This window comes from Callorhinchus milii, unplaced genomic scaffold, assembly GCF_018977255.1.
Source record: "Callorhinchus milii isolate IMCB2004 unplaced genomic scaffold, IMCB_Cmil_1.0 Scaffold1, whole genome shotgun sequence".
NCBI lineage: Eukaryota > Metazoa > Chordata > Chondrichthyes > Chimaeriformes > Callorhinchidae > Callorhinchus > Callorhinchus milii.
The window spans coordinates 111342318-111357709 of NW_024704742.1; the positions used below are offsets into that span (position 1 = coordinate 111342318).

The following is a 15392-nucleotide window of genomic DNA, read 5'->3' on the forward strand; positions in this document are numbered from 1 at the left end:
CATGTATTGCACATGTGTGTTGAACTGATCTATAGCTACACATGTCCTTTGGATTACTGTTTATTCAGGTGATGTCAAAGATCTCACTATTCAAAGAGAAGTTACTCCCAATGTCCTACTTAAATAAAATTGGTCATTTATTTCATGGCTAAGTGTGAGACTGCTGTACACAAATTGGCTGCTGAAACAGTAATCACATCTCAAAAGGCTAGGTACTAACTTTAGTTTTTGGTTGTGGTATAGACACAGTAGCCTAAATGACCTTCTGTATTACATTTCTACTATTTAAGGAATGCTACTTGTAGCATTCTCCAGATATATGGTTTTATTTTGCTCAGGGTCTTAGCACCAGTATTTAGATGGGATTTAAATAGAAATAGGATATAAACAGAGTAAGTTAGGGAAGAATGATCTTGCAATTTTTTGTTTTGAATATTTGCTTAATATTTCAATTGATCTGCTTTGGAAAGCCTAAATTTGCTTCAGGCCAATCCAGTCTGAAAGCAATATTGAACAAAAAAGACTAGAATTTAGAAAATGTAATCATGCAAACAATTGTTGTGGTTTAGAATCTACACGTGAAAGGGCAATGCTCGGATCGCAAGAGGAATTAACTTACCTGGAGAAGATCCCATTTGTTGCCATTCTTCAATTTTTTTCTCTATATCTATGAACATATTATCTGGCTTCTCCCCCTTTCTGATGTTCTCCCCCTCTCTAACCTTATATAGATTTCTAATAAACAGCTTTGTGATATCGGCTCACTGTTGTGCTGTGCGGTTAACTAGGCTTGCTGGCCTTGTAACCTTGTGTATTGCTCGCAACTAATATTTGTGCCCATTTGAGGGAAAAATGGGGACATGTAGATAAACAGTGCTTCACTAAGAAATGCAGCAAAATTAAAAACAATTTATCAAGCGTTAGGGATATTACAGTATTACAACTACCAAAATTTAAGTAAAATTGTTTCCAAAACAAATAATGTATTAATTGGCAGCAATACTCTGAATTCCATGGTGATTACAATAATTGGAGAAGTTTTCAGAATTTCTTTAAGCAAAAATAAGTTAAGACACAAGCACCCATGTATTAATACAAAAATCAAAAAGAAACATGACATTTCAGTTGATTCATATTAATGTACAACTAATATTTATAATGATTAACAAAATACCATTAAAAAGTTAAACGTAAAATACACACTTTTGCTTTAAATATGACATTACTAATAAATTCTTATAGCTTTGATTGTAACCATGTTTTGTTTATACAGTGGCTATACAGCTCATTATGGAACACAAAGCTCCATTTACACTTGCCGTCGTTTTGAATCGGGACTGGGAAAAACATTAATCCCAGCATACACAGAACACCAAAATCGGATGCTTGTGTTTTTAATAGCAGTATTAAAAACCAATTGTGAAAAACAGGTCAAAAATATTTGGGTTGTCCTACCAGAGCTTTTAGAAGACAAAGTAAGGAAAAACGCCATGTGATTTGTATGCCCCATTTCTATAGTGCATGGATGTAAATCATGTTGCTCCACCTTTCAGGTCATTTAGGAAAGCGGTTACAGTAACATTTTGAAAGTCGAAGTGCCTATTTATATTTGCACAAGGTGGCAATTTGCCATTAAATATCCAGCATAAATACAATTTTAGACAATGGTATTCAAGCAACAAATCTACTGTTGGCTGTTTATAGATTTAGGTTGGAATAGGAAACCAACCAAGTGCCACTTCTCCCATTGCCAATATAACACTGAAGATATTCATATCCAGTACTGATAGATTTGAAAATTTCTGTCTGTTCTCGAAGGTAGTGATGCTCAGATCCCTTTAAGAGTTTATAGAAGTTCCAATTGCTTATCAGCATTGTTACACTCCCTCAAACCATTAGCGCAAATAAACAATTACACTTTTGGGAGCCTGGAGTTCTGTAATACCTGAGAGCTTATATTTGTACATTCACAACTTTAGAGGTAGGTTACATGCCTTGGTAATGGAAGCAGTTGGCTTCTGTAAACATAATTGCATTTTTTGTAATATTCTGCTTCATACAGCTATTTAACTCAGTACAGTTTGTTGGAATTTGCATAAATAATTATTCAAACTTGTTGCTTGATGCGCTTCCTCAGACTACCCGTTTATAACTGGTTGAAACTGCAGTCTAGTATCCAAACTAAAGGACTATCAGCTGTCTTCTATTGTTCCAAAATCATAAGAAACACTGAAGACTATAATGATACTTGACCATTATTTAAAAGTTATTTTGAATTATGGTCTAGCAAAGATAATTTACCACTTACTTATACTGTTGGTTTTAGCTTCTTGTGACGTTTCTTCTGATAATTGTTCCATTAAAATATAAATGGGATTCATCATATGTTCATCACAAAAATTGCAATCCTTTAGTTATGCATATGGATTTATAATTGGAAATGTGTAATAAAAAGAACACTATTTTAAGAGATCAGCATAAGCTATGTCTTTGCTCCAAACTTTAGACATCAGTGCATTGAAACAATTACCTGCCCTGTTGTAATTACTATAGGTTTTTTTTGTTGAACTTATCTAAACTGAATCAGCTCTCAAGTATACTTTGGAATTAGTTTCGCTTTGGAATTGTAATTCAGATATGAATTCCTTTCCATGTGCAAACCCCATAGCTGGAGTTACCTGAGGAACATTTAAATGCCATCAAAGAAAAGGCTGAAATCCTTTCACATAGTACAAGCAGTGCTAGTAGGTAGCTTCATCCATCTCGTCGTCACTGACTCCATAGTCCCCTCCATCGTCAAAATAGGAGGCAATGTAGTCATTTTCCTGAAAGCAAATGAAATGTCATCACCTGAGTTTAATTTCTCCTCTTCCCTTCCCCACCATATTCAATATATATTGAAGAGAGTTTTAGCAGAAAGCTCCAACACTTCAATAAGTAGCACAACAGTGTGATTCACCATGGCTATTGACAGCCCTGCTGGTAAGTTCCATTGGCCAAATGGCAAGAGAATATAAACAAATGTTTCAGAACAGAAACCTAAAGATGTACTGAACATTGCATATTATTATTTTTCTTCTCCACTATTGCCCAACATATTAAAATGTCTTGCATTGATGCTCTTGACCAGATCACTGAAGCAAAACTGAGCAGCTCAGGAAGAATCTTATTTCCTCTAGGAGTGCATCATAACTACAACATATGAAATGCTAGACGATAAAAGACCAAGGTCCATCTAATTCGCCTTCCTGGCAGTCGCATGCACATATGTCCCAAACTACCTGTGTACTATATCCCATAATGTTATTTTCTAAAAGAAAACTATCTAATCTGTGTTTGAAAGAATCAACATTTTGTGTTTGAACCATTTCCCTCGGGAGCCTGTTCCACAGGTTCACTATTCGCTCAATGAAATAGTGTTTGCGTAGATTTGCTGAATTTCCCCCCCTTCAATCACAGGTCGTGTCCTCTCGTTTTACTATTCTGTACAAGCCTGTCATCATCCATATTTGTCTTGCCCCTTTAGAATCTTAAAGATAGCAATCAAGTTGCCTCTCAAACTTCTCTTTTCCAGTGTGAACATGCCCAATTTACTTAGTTGCTCCTCATAATCCAGTCCCTCAATCATTTTGGTTGCCCTCCTCTGCATCTTCTCGATTTCTCCAATATCCTTTTTGTACTGCAGCGACCAGAACTGTGCAAAGGACTCCTAAGTATGGTCTCACCAATGATTTATACAGGGCAGGTTTACCCCACTATTTCGGCTTGCTATTGATCTTTTGCTACAACCCAACACATCTAGTTTGCTTTACTCACTGCCACAGAGCATTGGTAGGAGATCTTTAATTTGTGCTCTATTAAACCGGTTAAGGTTGGTAATTCATCATGCAAGAGAAACACAGGTGCAAGACCCAATTCACCACCTAGAACTTTTATAAGTACGTGGGAAACTATTTTTTGATTTCTACTTACAAACATAAAGCAAACTATAGTAGTATTTTCATAATATTAATATAAAATGCAAGAAATGTGAGGCATAAAACTAAAACCCATAGAACATTATTCTCTTGCATTCCTTCCCATTACTTCTAAATCTCAATAATACCTCTTCCAATTCTTCTTCATTATATTCTTCCACTTCAGCTTCTTCTCCCTCCTCATCCTTGTCTTTCTCCTTCTCTTCAGTTTCCTCATCAGATTTTCCTTCTGCATCTTTTTTCTCTAAAGCCTAAAGGAAAAAATAAACAAAATTGTTTATTTGATAGAAAGAAATGTGCAGGGCCTTATTGTTAAAATCTTATTCACAGTTTTGAGTCAGATAACAGCCTGATTTTCTCTTCGGTCAAAAATCTTGGTTGTAGGATATTGCAACATTGTCACTCTGGTTCAATTGGTAGAACTCTTGGTCTGAGATAGAAGATTATGATAATTCTTAATAATGCTCGCATTTTATATAGTGTCTTTACCACATCGTAGAGACATCCACTTCAGGCAAATGCAGCAACCAATTTGCACACAGACTATGGTTTCAAGCCCTACCTAAATTGGGACTTTGAACTCACATTCTAGGCTGACACTTCAAAACAGTGGTGAGGGAGCACTGCATTGCCACAATTTGCATGAGACATTAAACCAAGGTCCCTTCTGCTCAGGTGGACATTAAAGATCCCATATCACAATTTGAAAAGAGAAGGGAGTTTCTTTCTGTGTCATGGTCAACAATCACCCAAATTGTTCCATTCACTTCACTTCGAATTGACATAGAATTTGTTGGAAAACAAACCAAGCACATACTAAAGAGGCACAAGTTACAGCAATCAGGTGTTAGGTGGAAGCTGCAGTATTTAAATGAAGTATTTTGAAACACATCATACTTGCATTCTAAAGATTTTTCCTTCAGAGACTGAAGTGCTCTCTGCTACATCAGATAAAATTCATGAAATTCAACAGCACTGTTTGAATCATTGGATATTACCAAACCTCATTTTGCAGTTAATTGCAAAATATCAACCATTTTATAAAAGTCACTGCCGAACCGAAAAGACTTTCCATCTTGAGAGTACTCCAGGCTCGTGAAATGGAGGACAAAGTCAAGATATAAAATATGAAAAGTATAGAATTTCAACTAAAACTGAAGTCAGAATCCATTATAACACTGGTTTGGGTTTGTAAAACACACCCCACATTATAACAGGTCACACTATACAGTGGCCACTGACATCACTTTTCGATCATTGGGTCACCTGGGGTCACCAAACCACGCTGCATACAAGAGGCCAGCAAACACTCTTGCAAATGTTCCCACCGATTGCTGAGCCAGAGGGCCCTTCTGTGTCTGTCTGCTATACGGCAGAAGATTCATGGGAGTTATATATGGACCCACAGAAGACCAGAGAATGGTATAACAAGCTCAGACTGTATCAGACTTAAATTCCGAATTATGCCCTTTACCTCCAGTGTCTGTATAACATCCTCATTAGCAACTGTGGCCGTAGGTTTCTTAATATTAGAGTCTGCGGCTGGCTTTGTACTGGGTTCTAAACAAATGCAAAAATGGAGAGGAAACAGCATCAATTAAAAAACTGCTTTACAAGATTCATCAAATTCATAAATGGTAAACATAAGAAATGCATATAATGAAAATTTCAGAGTACCACTGACACAAGTGTATAGACACGTCTTTCATTATGTCACTCACCAGTCGCTGAACTCCAAATAGCTTGCTTACTGAACCAATCATTTCACCCTTGCTTACTCTAGTTAACATTTCCCCAACATAACAACAATTTGGTATTGATACGTTGTGATTAACAGCCTATTCTAAGAAACGTGGGTTTCATTTGAAAACCTCTCAATGCATCCAAGGTCCTTCATGGGAAAATCGTTTGGCCAATTTAAGCAAAAAAGGTGAAGCAAAGTCCTGAATTTACTTTGGTCGTTTACTTGAAACTTGAGAATATAAGGAGACTTTATCCTGTACTCCAACAGATACTAGTCAATTGCACATAGCAGTGTCCCAAAAGGGGTGGGGGGAGAAAGAGAAAGAGAAAGAGAAAAAAAGAAGAGTATGTACAAATGTTAAACAAGCAACAATCGTGACTGGATCTGACCTTCAGTGTCTGTATTGAAGTGCAGCTGTCTAAACATTAACTCCTGTGAGAAATAAAAAATTCTACGTACACTACAAATTATCCTGACTGAATGTCTGTCCGACATCAAGTCTTGAATGAAAACTAACTTAGTTGAACGTCAACAAGACCGAGGCTCTCCTGATTGGCTCCTGTCAGCGCCTCCTCACCTCAGGCGCTGACAGCATCACCATCTATGGATGCACACTCCATCTTGCTAAGCCAGGCCGGAACCTTGGGGTCTTGCTCGACTCTCAACTATCCTTTCTACACCACATCTGCACCATGACCTGCTCTGCTTTCCCCACCTCCGCAACATCGCCTGGCTCTGCTACTGTCTCACACCGCAGGTCGCTGAAGCCTTCATACATACTTTCATTACATCGAGGCTTCACTATGCAAACTCATTGCTTGTCGGCCTCCCCAATTCCTCCCTCCATAGGGTGCAGATCATCCAGAACTCTGCAGCCCGTGTCCTCTCCCGCACTAGGCTCCACCACCCTATCAATTCCATCTTTACCCAACACCACCGGCTTCCCATCACACAGAGGTTACTGTTCACGATCCAGGTCCTCACCTTCAAAGCCCTCCATGGTCTTGCTCCCCCATACCTCTGCGACCTCCTAACCCCCTACCACCCTACTCGCTCCCTCCACTCAGCGGGCTCCGGCCTGTTTCACGTCCCCCGCTTTGCTCGTCCCACTATTGGCAGGCGGACCTTCCGCCACTCTACCCCCACCCTCTGGAACTCCATCCCGCAGTCCCTTCACCTCGCCCCCTCCCTTCCACCTTCAAGACCCATCTCAAGACCCTCCTCTTCGACTGTGCTTTCGACCTCCCTGCTTCCCTCCCTGCCCTCAAACCTCCCCGACGTTGACCCCCAGCTCGGGTCCGTAACTCTGTCTGTCCAACATCTTGGGATGTCCTCCTGATGTGAAAGGCACTATACAAATGTAATTTTGTTGTTGTTGTATACACGTCATATAAGTAACACCCAAAAATGTCTTGCCATAACATCTGCCTATCACTCAATAATGGTTTCAAATACTCCTCATTGTCAACTGACAAGACTAGTCTTAAAAACTCACATCTCTAGGTAAAAGAAACATGGCATATTTCAAACAATGGATTCTCATGAAGTTATAACCTTAATGCACAATAAAAATAATATTTATGCTCTGCCTTTGCTAGCAATCTGTGGGAGTAAAAGGATTTTAAGATCATGTTACCCAAACAGGTCACGCAACTAAAAATATTGCAATATTCAGTAAATTCCCATTTGTAAAACTTCCTCTTGACAATACCATGTTGCAAATCATACTTACTTGTTTTTTTGACCTTTTTAGTTTTAAGCTTTTTAGTTCTTGGCTTTAACTCTGCTGGTAGTAGTCTCCAATCTACACAATTAAGTTACAGTTAACATTTCACACAGGACATAAAACAACTACAATGCGCAACACACAAAGCGATGTCAGAAACAAGCTGATGACCCAGAAGCTGGCCATTTTTATTTAGCACTGAAAACCCCAGCCAGCACTCAGGAACCATTCATGTGTGCAGTGAGTGGCTATCGTAGACTTATATCATACATCACATCTATCACTTTATAACAAGACTGCACTTGTAATCATTGTATGCCACAATGTAATTCTAGCAGATATTCAAAAGATGAATAAGTCTCTATCCTACCCCAGCGTCAGCTTTAGCGTATCAGGTCGCATTTCATAACTGCACAGGAGGAAATTGTAATTTTATAAATCAAAGGTGTGTCAGGTAGAGAGTTTCAGAAGAAATGAAACAAGCTAGTTAATAGGATTTTATCATCTTAGGGGTCAAAGCTGAAGTCTTCTTGGCCCATTTGGGGCCAAATGGCCAGAGTAGCTGAAACCCTCATCCATGCCTTTGTCACTTCCCAGTTAGACTATTCCAATGCTCTCCTCGCTGGTCTCCCCAGTTCCATCTTACACTAATTCAAAACTCCGCCACCCAGATACTTACCCGCACAAAACTCCATACTACCATCACACCAAGCCTTGCCGGACTCCACAGGCTCCCATTACCGAATGGATCGATGTCAAGATCTTTTCACTTGTTTTCAAATCCCTTCATGCTCTCGCACCTCCCTAACTATCCAATTTGCTTACGGCCCACTCCACCACTGACTGCCTCCGCTCGGCTGTCTTCAGCCATTATGCCACGAAACTCAGGAACTCTTTCCCTCAATCCCTCCATCTTCCCCCCCCTCCCTCCCCACTTTCAAATCCAGCCTAAAGACCTTCTCTTTTGATCGTGCTTACGGTCACCTCCCCACTTCCCTCTTGCTCGGGGTCAGACTCCGCCACTGTCAAGCGCTCTGGGACGCTACCCGGTGTGAAGGGCGCTATATAAATGCAAGTTATTTTTGATTTATTTGGATCTATTTATTTGAGGAGGCTGATCAAAGTGGTTAAACTTATTAAAGGGCGAGACAAAATAAGCATGAGCAACGTTTTTCCCAGTGAGTTCAGTTACAAGAAGACATAACCTTAAAAATTATGGCACAACTTGAGACGAGGAGAACTTTCTTATCGCAGAATAACAACAATCTGAAATACATCGCCCCAAAGATAAATGAGAAATCGGATGAGAGAGAGATAGTTAGATAGTTACTTGGGGAATAAAAATTTAAGGGAGATGTTAGGATTGGGGAGTGGGGGTGGGTGGGTGGAGAGGGGAGAGCTGTAGTTCACAGGCCCTTGGAAGGTCTATGGCAAAACAGCCTCCAGGGGCCAAATGAACTCCTCCTATTCCTAATTTCCTATGTACCATCAAGCCCAAATCAATAGGATCTAATTGATTCCCTTATCACCATCTTGTAATAGTCAGTAGTTCAGTAGCACATTTGAAATCAGAGATGCAAATCATGGAGTCTGTAGGGAAGCTTAGGGAATATATATATATCTCACAGGATAGATTTATAGATACCTGGTGTCCAATTCTTGTTGGGATCTTTAACTTGATACTTCTCTGTATATCTTTCAACATCTGAATTTAAAAAAAACATGTTAATCTTTTTGACAGCAACCTCAGTTCTACTGTAGATCTTGCCATTTAAATCCTTAGCTTTATTCATTTATTTAAGCAACAGAATTAAAATGATACTTCAACAAATCTAGACTTCTTCCTTTATTAGTTCACTGGAACATGAAACAAAAAAACTTTTTTTTAAGGTTTCCACTCGATGTTCTTACCAAATCAGCCTACAAGCATCAGAACATCTCAAGTCCTTCAAAGTAATTAATGCCATATGGAATGACTGGCAAAATCCCATAAACTGCCATTAAAGCAAAGGGGATAATGTCCCTAGAAAAGCAAAGAGGTAATGTGAACTAACATTTTTACACATTTGCCCAGTTTTAGTAAAAATATATTTATTGCAGTGTTCAAGTAACAATATTTGATAACGCGACTTATAACTAGGTTTCTGGTTTGTAATTTTTCTTACATCTCTGCCTTTATCCAGAGTCGGGCACCACCTTTCCCAACTTAATGGCCACAAGAGTCTAATAATTTTCTACATTAGTACAAATCCACAAAAGAACTGTGAAAAACACATCTTCCTCCACGTTCATTTTGACTTTCTGACAATCAGGCAAGCATCATTCACAAATTAAAGATGGGTGACACAGCTAAAGCTGCAGCTGCAGATTCATTAGCCTGATATCAATGTTAATTGGAGAATTAATGGAATCAATAATCAGAAGCAAAATGGAAGCATAGCCATTTGGAAATACAAAAAAATAAAAATGACAGCCAAAATGGCTTTGGAAGAGGCAGATCTTGGCTGATCAACCTCAACACTTAAGGAGGTGACAAGCCAAACTGACAATTCACTATGCCAAGGCATTAGCTAAAGATTCAGTCGGGAGAAGGGCAAATTAAGGACAGACACCAAGAAGGGTAATTTTTAAACACAGAAAAGAATCAATAGTTGAAAAGTGTTACCAGAAAGGGTGTCAGAGACCAGGACATTAGAATGATAGGTCAGTATACTGGAGAGATTAAATCATTCAAACCTCTTTTGTGAACAAACAATTTTTGTCTTGAATTATCAGATACCAATGGGGAAGTGGGATAACAATTAAAAAATGATTTCCTACTGCTACATAGAAGCGTTTTTAAAAACAACTTTGGTAGGGCAATGGAATTAAAATGATAGACCTGAGCTCTTACAGGATGTACTTTCATCTTTAGAAATACTACTCTTCAATCTAGAACTTTCTAAATAAAAATGAAGACAACCGTTGTGTAGCCCTTCGTGAATAGCCTTGGTGTGCAATTATTCAGCAGACTCTATATGTTACCTCGCTTTACAGTAGCAACTTCAATGAAGTAAGGCAATTTCTTAGAGCTTCCCCTCAACTCCTGCTTCAAGGCCAGCATGTAGTTTACATCTTCCCCTGTATTCAAGGGGACAGTCTTAAAATCTGTGGGCTAGATGGTAACATAGGTTATCACGCAGTGCAGACATTAGGATCACTAATACAGCCGACTCTAGATACACAGCCCAGACCATAAAATGACTGCTCAGTATCCAACTTGTAAAACACCTGATGTACTGTACAGTACTGAACAGTTCATTGCTATTCTTTTTAAACTTGGAGATTGCCAGTCTTGTTTTTCTGACCTCCGCAAGCACTGGCTGAAAATGCAATCACCTTCAACCCTCAACCCACGCTACTTCAGCATACTACTGAAGTGTATATGCTGAATTCCCCCACACTAGAAACACACCCTATCTGTCACAAAGTCAGAGCATTTGACTTTGCTCTTGACAATACCAGGAAGTTACTGCCCCCGCACACAAAAAAGGCTTAGAAATGCTTTCAGAACTGCTTTGCATTTACCATGCCATCCAGTATACCTGGGAAAGATGCTGTTTATAGAGATTTAGGAACATGTTAGCCATAGAGTTACAGGAAGTTGATGAGGCCTGCCCGAGTACAGTGGGGAAAAGATTCCCTTAAAAAGAAAAATATGCAATTCAATGTGGTATCCATTTGACTTCTTAAAAGTTACAAAGACTAATTAAACTTGAAATGTTTCACAAAGTCCCAGATAATATTGACTGGTCAAATAAACTGCAAACCATGACAAACTCTATTCCCCAATGACTCAGTTCTTACAGGAAATCCCTTATTGCAAAAGGGATTAAGGAATATGGGGATAAGGCAGGGTTAGGTTATTAGCTGGAGTTAGATTAGAAGATCAGCCATGATTGAATAGCGGGGCAGGCTCGAAGGGCCGAATGGCCTACTCCTGCTCCAACATGTTATGTTATGTTATGAAATGTCAATGCCTAGAATTGAGGATCTGAAGCAGAGCAGGGCTTGAAAACCATTGACCACTATTTTTTCTTCATCGCTCCTATTCTGACCACCATCTGTCTCCGCACCCCCCAAAAAACACATAAGTGGGTATTTGCATCCAGAAGTCTGCAGATAATGGAGGTTGATAGGAACATTCGAATCACAAGTTCTCAAAGCCATATAATTTGTTTACCCACTTCATAAAATAATAATCCTTCTATTTGATACGGAGCCTTATCACGTCTTCTAGGCATCTCAAAGTGCTTCACAGAATATACTGTAAAGTGAATTGACTGTATAGTTGTGGGCAAAATGCATCAGCCATTTGCACACAGCAGTGTCCCACAAACAGCCGTGGATTGAAGTGACCAATTTATTATTGGGTTTTTTTTCTTGAGGGGTTATTATCAGATGTGTGGAGTAAGGAAACTTGCCCAAGGTTTTGCCCTGCCAGGAATTAAACCCAGGTCTCTCGAGTGCTCTAACCACTGAGCTTCCACTATGTGAAGATCGTCCATGAAATAAGTTAGATCTGATACCTTTTAGCACGTGTTTATTTTTCCTAATGGCAGAATCCTTTATATAACACACTGGTTTATGCCCTATCTTCAGGTTTTCAGTGCCTTGGGACATCCTCCCAACATGAAAGGCGCTATACAAGTGTAATTTTGCTGTTGTTGATGTTTGAAATTATCAATGAGGATCAACAAGGTGTAAAAGACTTTTGTTGACTCTAGACTTTAATGTAATTGTATTCAGAGGGTGCTACTATTTGAAAAATAAAAATAATACTACTGTTACTAATCTTGATAACTAATCAAGCTCATCAGGATTTACCCAGCACCTTGGGACATCCTCCTGATGTGAAAGACGCTATATAAATGTCATTGTGTATTGTATGTTAAGACTTTAAATTTAACAGCAGCAACTACTGGAATCAGTAGATGTGTCTTTTGTGATCTTGACGCAAGTTTTCAATTTAAGGATAAGACAACAACTTGCATTTATACAGTGCAATTCATGTAAGATAACGGCACTGAGAACCTCACAGGGGTCAGTGTTACAGGCCCAGCAACAACAACAACAACAAGATTCCATTTATAAAGCACCTTTCACGTCAAGAGGACGTCTCAAGGCACTGCACAGTTGGGTCAGGACCCGAGCAGGAGGAAATGGTCAGGGGGAGGGAAGGGAGGGAGCGAGGAGGGGGAAGAGAGTCGAGAGAGGGGAGCTGAAGGCTCGGTCAAAGAGAAAGGTTTTGAGACCGGCCTTGAAGGAGGAGAGGGAGGAAGCAAGGCGAAGGCACTGGGGGATGGAGAAAGAGCAAGAAAGGGAAGGAAGGTTATATAAAACACTGGCTTTTGCTTTACTCCATGCTGCAGTACCACTGAAAAAATGGCATATACACAAGTACATTCCGAATATTTGTGTAGCTTTATTGGGAGTTTTTGGACATGCTCAAATCATTGAACATCTCAGAAAGTTTAGCTGCAGCACCACCTGTTGGCCATTGCAGCAAACATACTGTTATTGCATCAGTTTTATTTGCTGCAGGATCAACTTTTTTGCAGTGGATATTTTCAGTTTCACCTTAATTCTCAATAAATGTTTCTGAGAATCAGGATTATCAAGATGAAGCTAGGTTGACAGTCAAATCACTGCAGCTTCTTGTGACAAAAACTGGTGAAGTCTCCTGCACTGGTTTATTCTGCAATGGTTCTGCACTACCCCCAAAGGGATCGAACTATCATGAAACCCACCCGAATTTTTAGAGCAAGTCAAATTCTCTCGGGGTCAGAATAGAAATATTGCGCAATTTTAAGGAAATTATTGTTCTTGTCACCAAACTTTCCCCCAGTGACTAGAGGAAAATTGTCTTTGCTAACCTGTATAGAGTGACTCATCCATTCACAGCCAACCAGTGGCCAAGAAAAGATGGCGGTGTCTGCCTTTGGTAGTAGCACAGACCGTGATTGAAGGCACAACCTCTTTAGGTCAATCTCAGGCCCTTCAGAGAGAACAGCGCTAAAGTCGGTAAGGGTTTTTGCAAGACAAAAGCAGCAATAAAAGACACTTCCCCATTGTAACAGTATAAATATAGAAACAACATTAAATTCACAAATGCTTCCCAGCTTACAAAGCCTGAGCTTACTGAGACCATCCTAACTGTGTGAGATAACCAGTCGTATTCAACTAACCGCACAACAGTGGACAAGTTAGAGACGGCGAAAGTTAGTTTTATTATTCCTACATTTTTAGATTTTAAATAACACCGTCGTTAAATATAAACGGTCGCGGATATTTTCCCCTTCCTCATATTAACCGGGCAAATAATTGCCATGGGGAGGGAGGCAGAAGAGAAGCATTTGATTGTGATATGAGATGCGAGCCACAAAATAATTGACATTCGGTGACAAATAGATCATTGCCTTTCTAGGAAGACAGGGTCTTTAAAAAGCTGATGACAGGTTCATACTTACTGGAAACAGTGGCCTGGGCTGAAATGCAATCTCAGGCAAAGACTCGCCTCTGGAAAAACCAATCTCCTCGATATTAAAGGTGAATTGTGCTCTTCCACGTCCACGTCCTTTTCCAGCCATTATAACTCAAAACTTCCTACACACACACACACACACACACCACAACAACAACAACAACAACAAAAAGGTTAAGAGGGGAAGAAAGAGCCCCTTCTATTAACTGCATAACAACACTTAATAAGACAGCCTGTTTCTCTCAACTTGGCTGGTGTCTCAGGCGCTGGCAGTGAGGAAGGAGTGTGTGGCTGATGCAGTGAATGCTGCAGCCTGAGAGCAGCACAAGGGACAGACCCACCACACCCCACCACACCCCACCTGCAGCCAACTCCACCATCTTACTTTAAAGCCACCAATCCCGAATAAAACTACACACTTCGGGGATTTATACCATTGCCCTCCCACCACACACCCCCACACACACACCCCTCCTGCCTCTCTCTCTCTCCCCCCTTCTCACTCCAGTCCCCAAGACAACGCCTGAGTTTGGATTGAGAGGAAGTTTGTTTGCTGACCTCCTGGTGCAATGCCTTGTCCGAGGCTGTGTGTGGGCTGACTGACTGCTCCCCGGCTGTTTTGCAGGCGTTTCTCACTCGCTGCCGACCGGCACTCTGCTCACTTCTCACCACCTCCACCACCACCACCAGCCTCTCACACAGCACCAGTCACCGGAACTGCTCACAGAGCCACAGCCCGACTCAGCACTGCTGCCTGAATCCCTGCCCCTGTGGACAGGCATCGCTTCCAACCTAACGTGGGGCTTCACCATCAGCAGTGACCTCCGTTTCTCTGCAAAACGTCAGTCAGAAAGTGTGCATGGATATGCTTTCCTTTTTTTTTCCTTCCAAACTCCGTTCATGAGACTGGGGGCAATATTATAATAATAATAATAATAATAATAATCCTTGCAATTGATACAGCGCCTTATCACGCCTTCGAGACGCCTCGGAGCTCTTCGCAGAATATGCTGTAAAGTCAATCGACTTGACCCAAGCATGTACCGTGCCATCCAGTATGCCTGGGAAAGACGCTGTTTATAGAGATTTAGGAACGTGTTAGCCGTAGAGTTGCAGGAAGTTGACGAGGCCTGCCCGAGTACACTGGGGAAAAAATTCCCTTAAAAAGAAAAGTATGTAATTTAATGTGGTATCCATTTGGCTTCTTAAAAGTTACAAAAAAAAACAATTAAACCTGAAATGCATCACAAAATCCCAACTAATGCTGACTGGTCAAATAAACTGCTAACCAAGACAAACCCTATTCACCAATGACTCAGTTCTTACAGGAAATGTCAATGCCTAGAATTGAGGATCTGAAGTAGAGCAGAGCTTGAAAACTAATGACCACTATTTTTCCTTCATCGCCCCAATTCTGACCAC

General features: G+C 40.2%; 1 protein-coding gene across 2 annotated transcripts; it reads right to left on the minus strand.

Annotated features, from left to right (window-relative positions):
• Positions 1-2370: 2370 nt before the first annotated feature.
• polr3g (polymerase (RNA) III (DNA directed) polypeptide G) lies at positions 2371-14734 on the minus strand. 2 transcript variants are annotated; one of them, XM_007893056.2, is made up of 8 exons: positions 14529-14734; positions 13957-14092; positions 10472-10601; positions 9093-9152; positions 7454-7525; positions 5452-5537; positions 4106-4228; positions 2371-2825 (listed from the first exon to the last, which is right to left on the minus strand). In XM_007893056.2, exons 2-8 carry the CDS (start codon positions 14074-14076, stop codon positions 2742-2744), a joined length of 675 nt encoding a protein of 224 aa, XP_007891247.2. In that variant the 5' UTR covers positions 14077-14092; positions 14529-14734; the 3' UTR covers positions 2371-2741. The 2 variants fall into 2 exon arrangements, with proteins under 2 accessions (XP_007891247.2, XP_042190303.1); XM_042334369.1 differs by lacking the exon at positions 14529-14734 and having other exon boundaries at positions 13957-14126.
• Between the last annotated feature and the right edge of the window lie 658 nt (positions 14735-15392).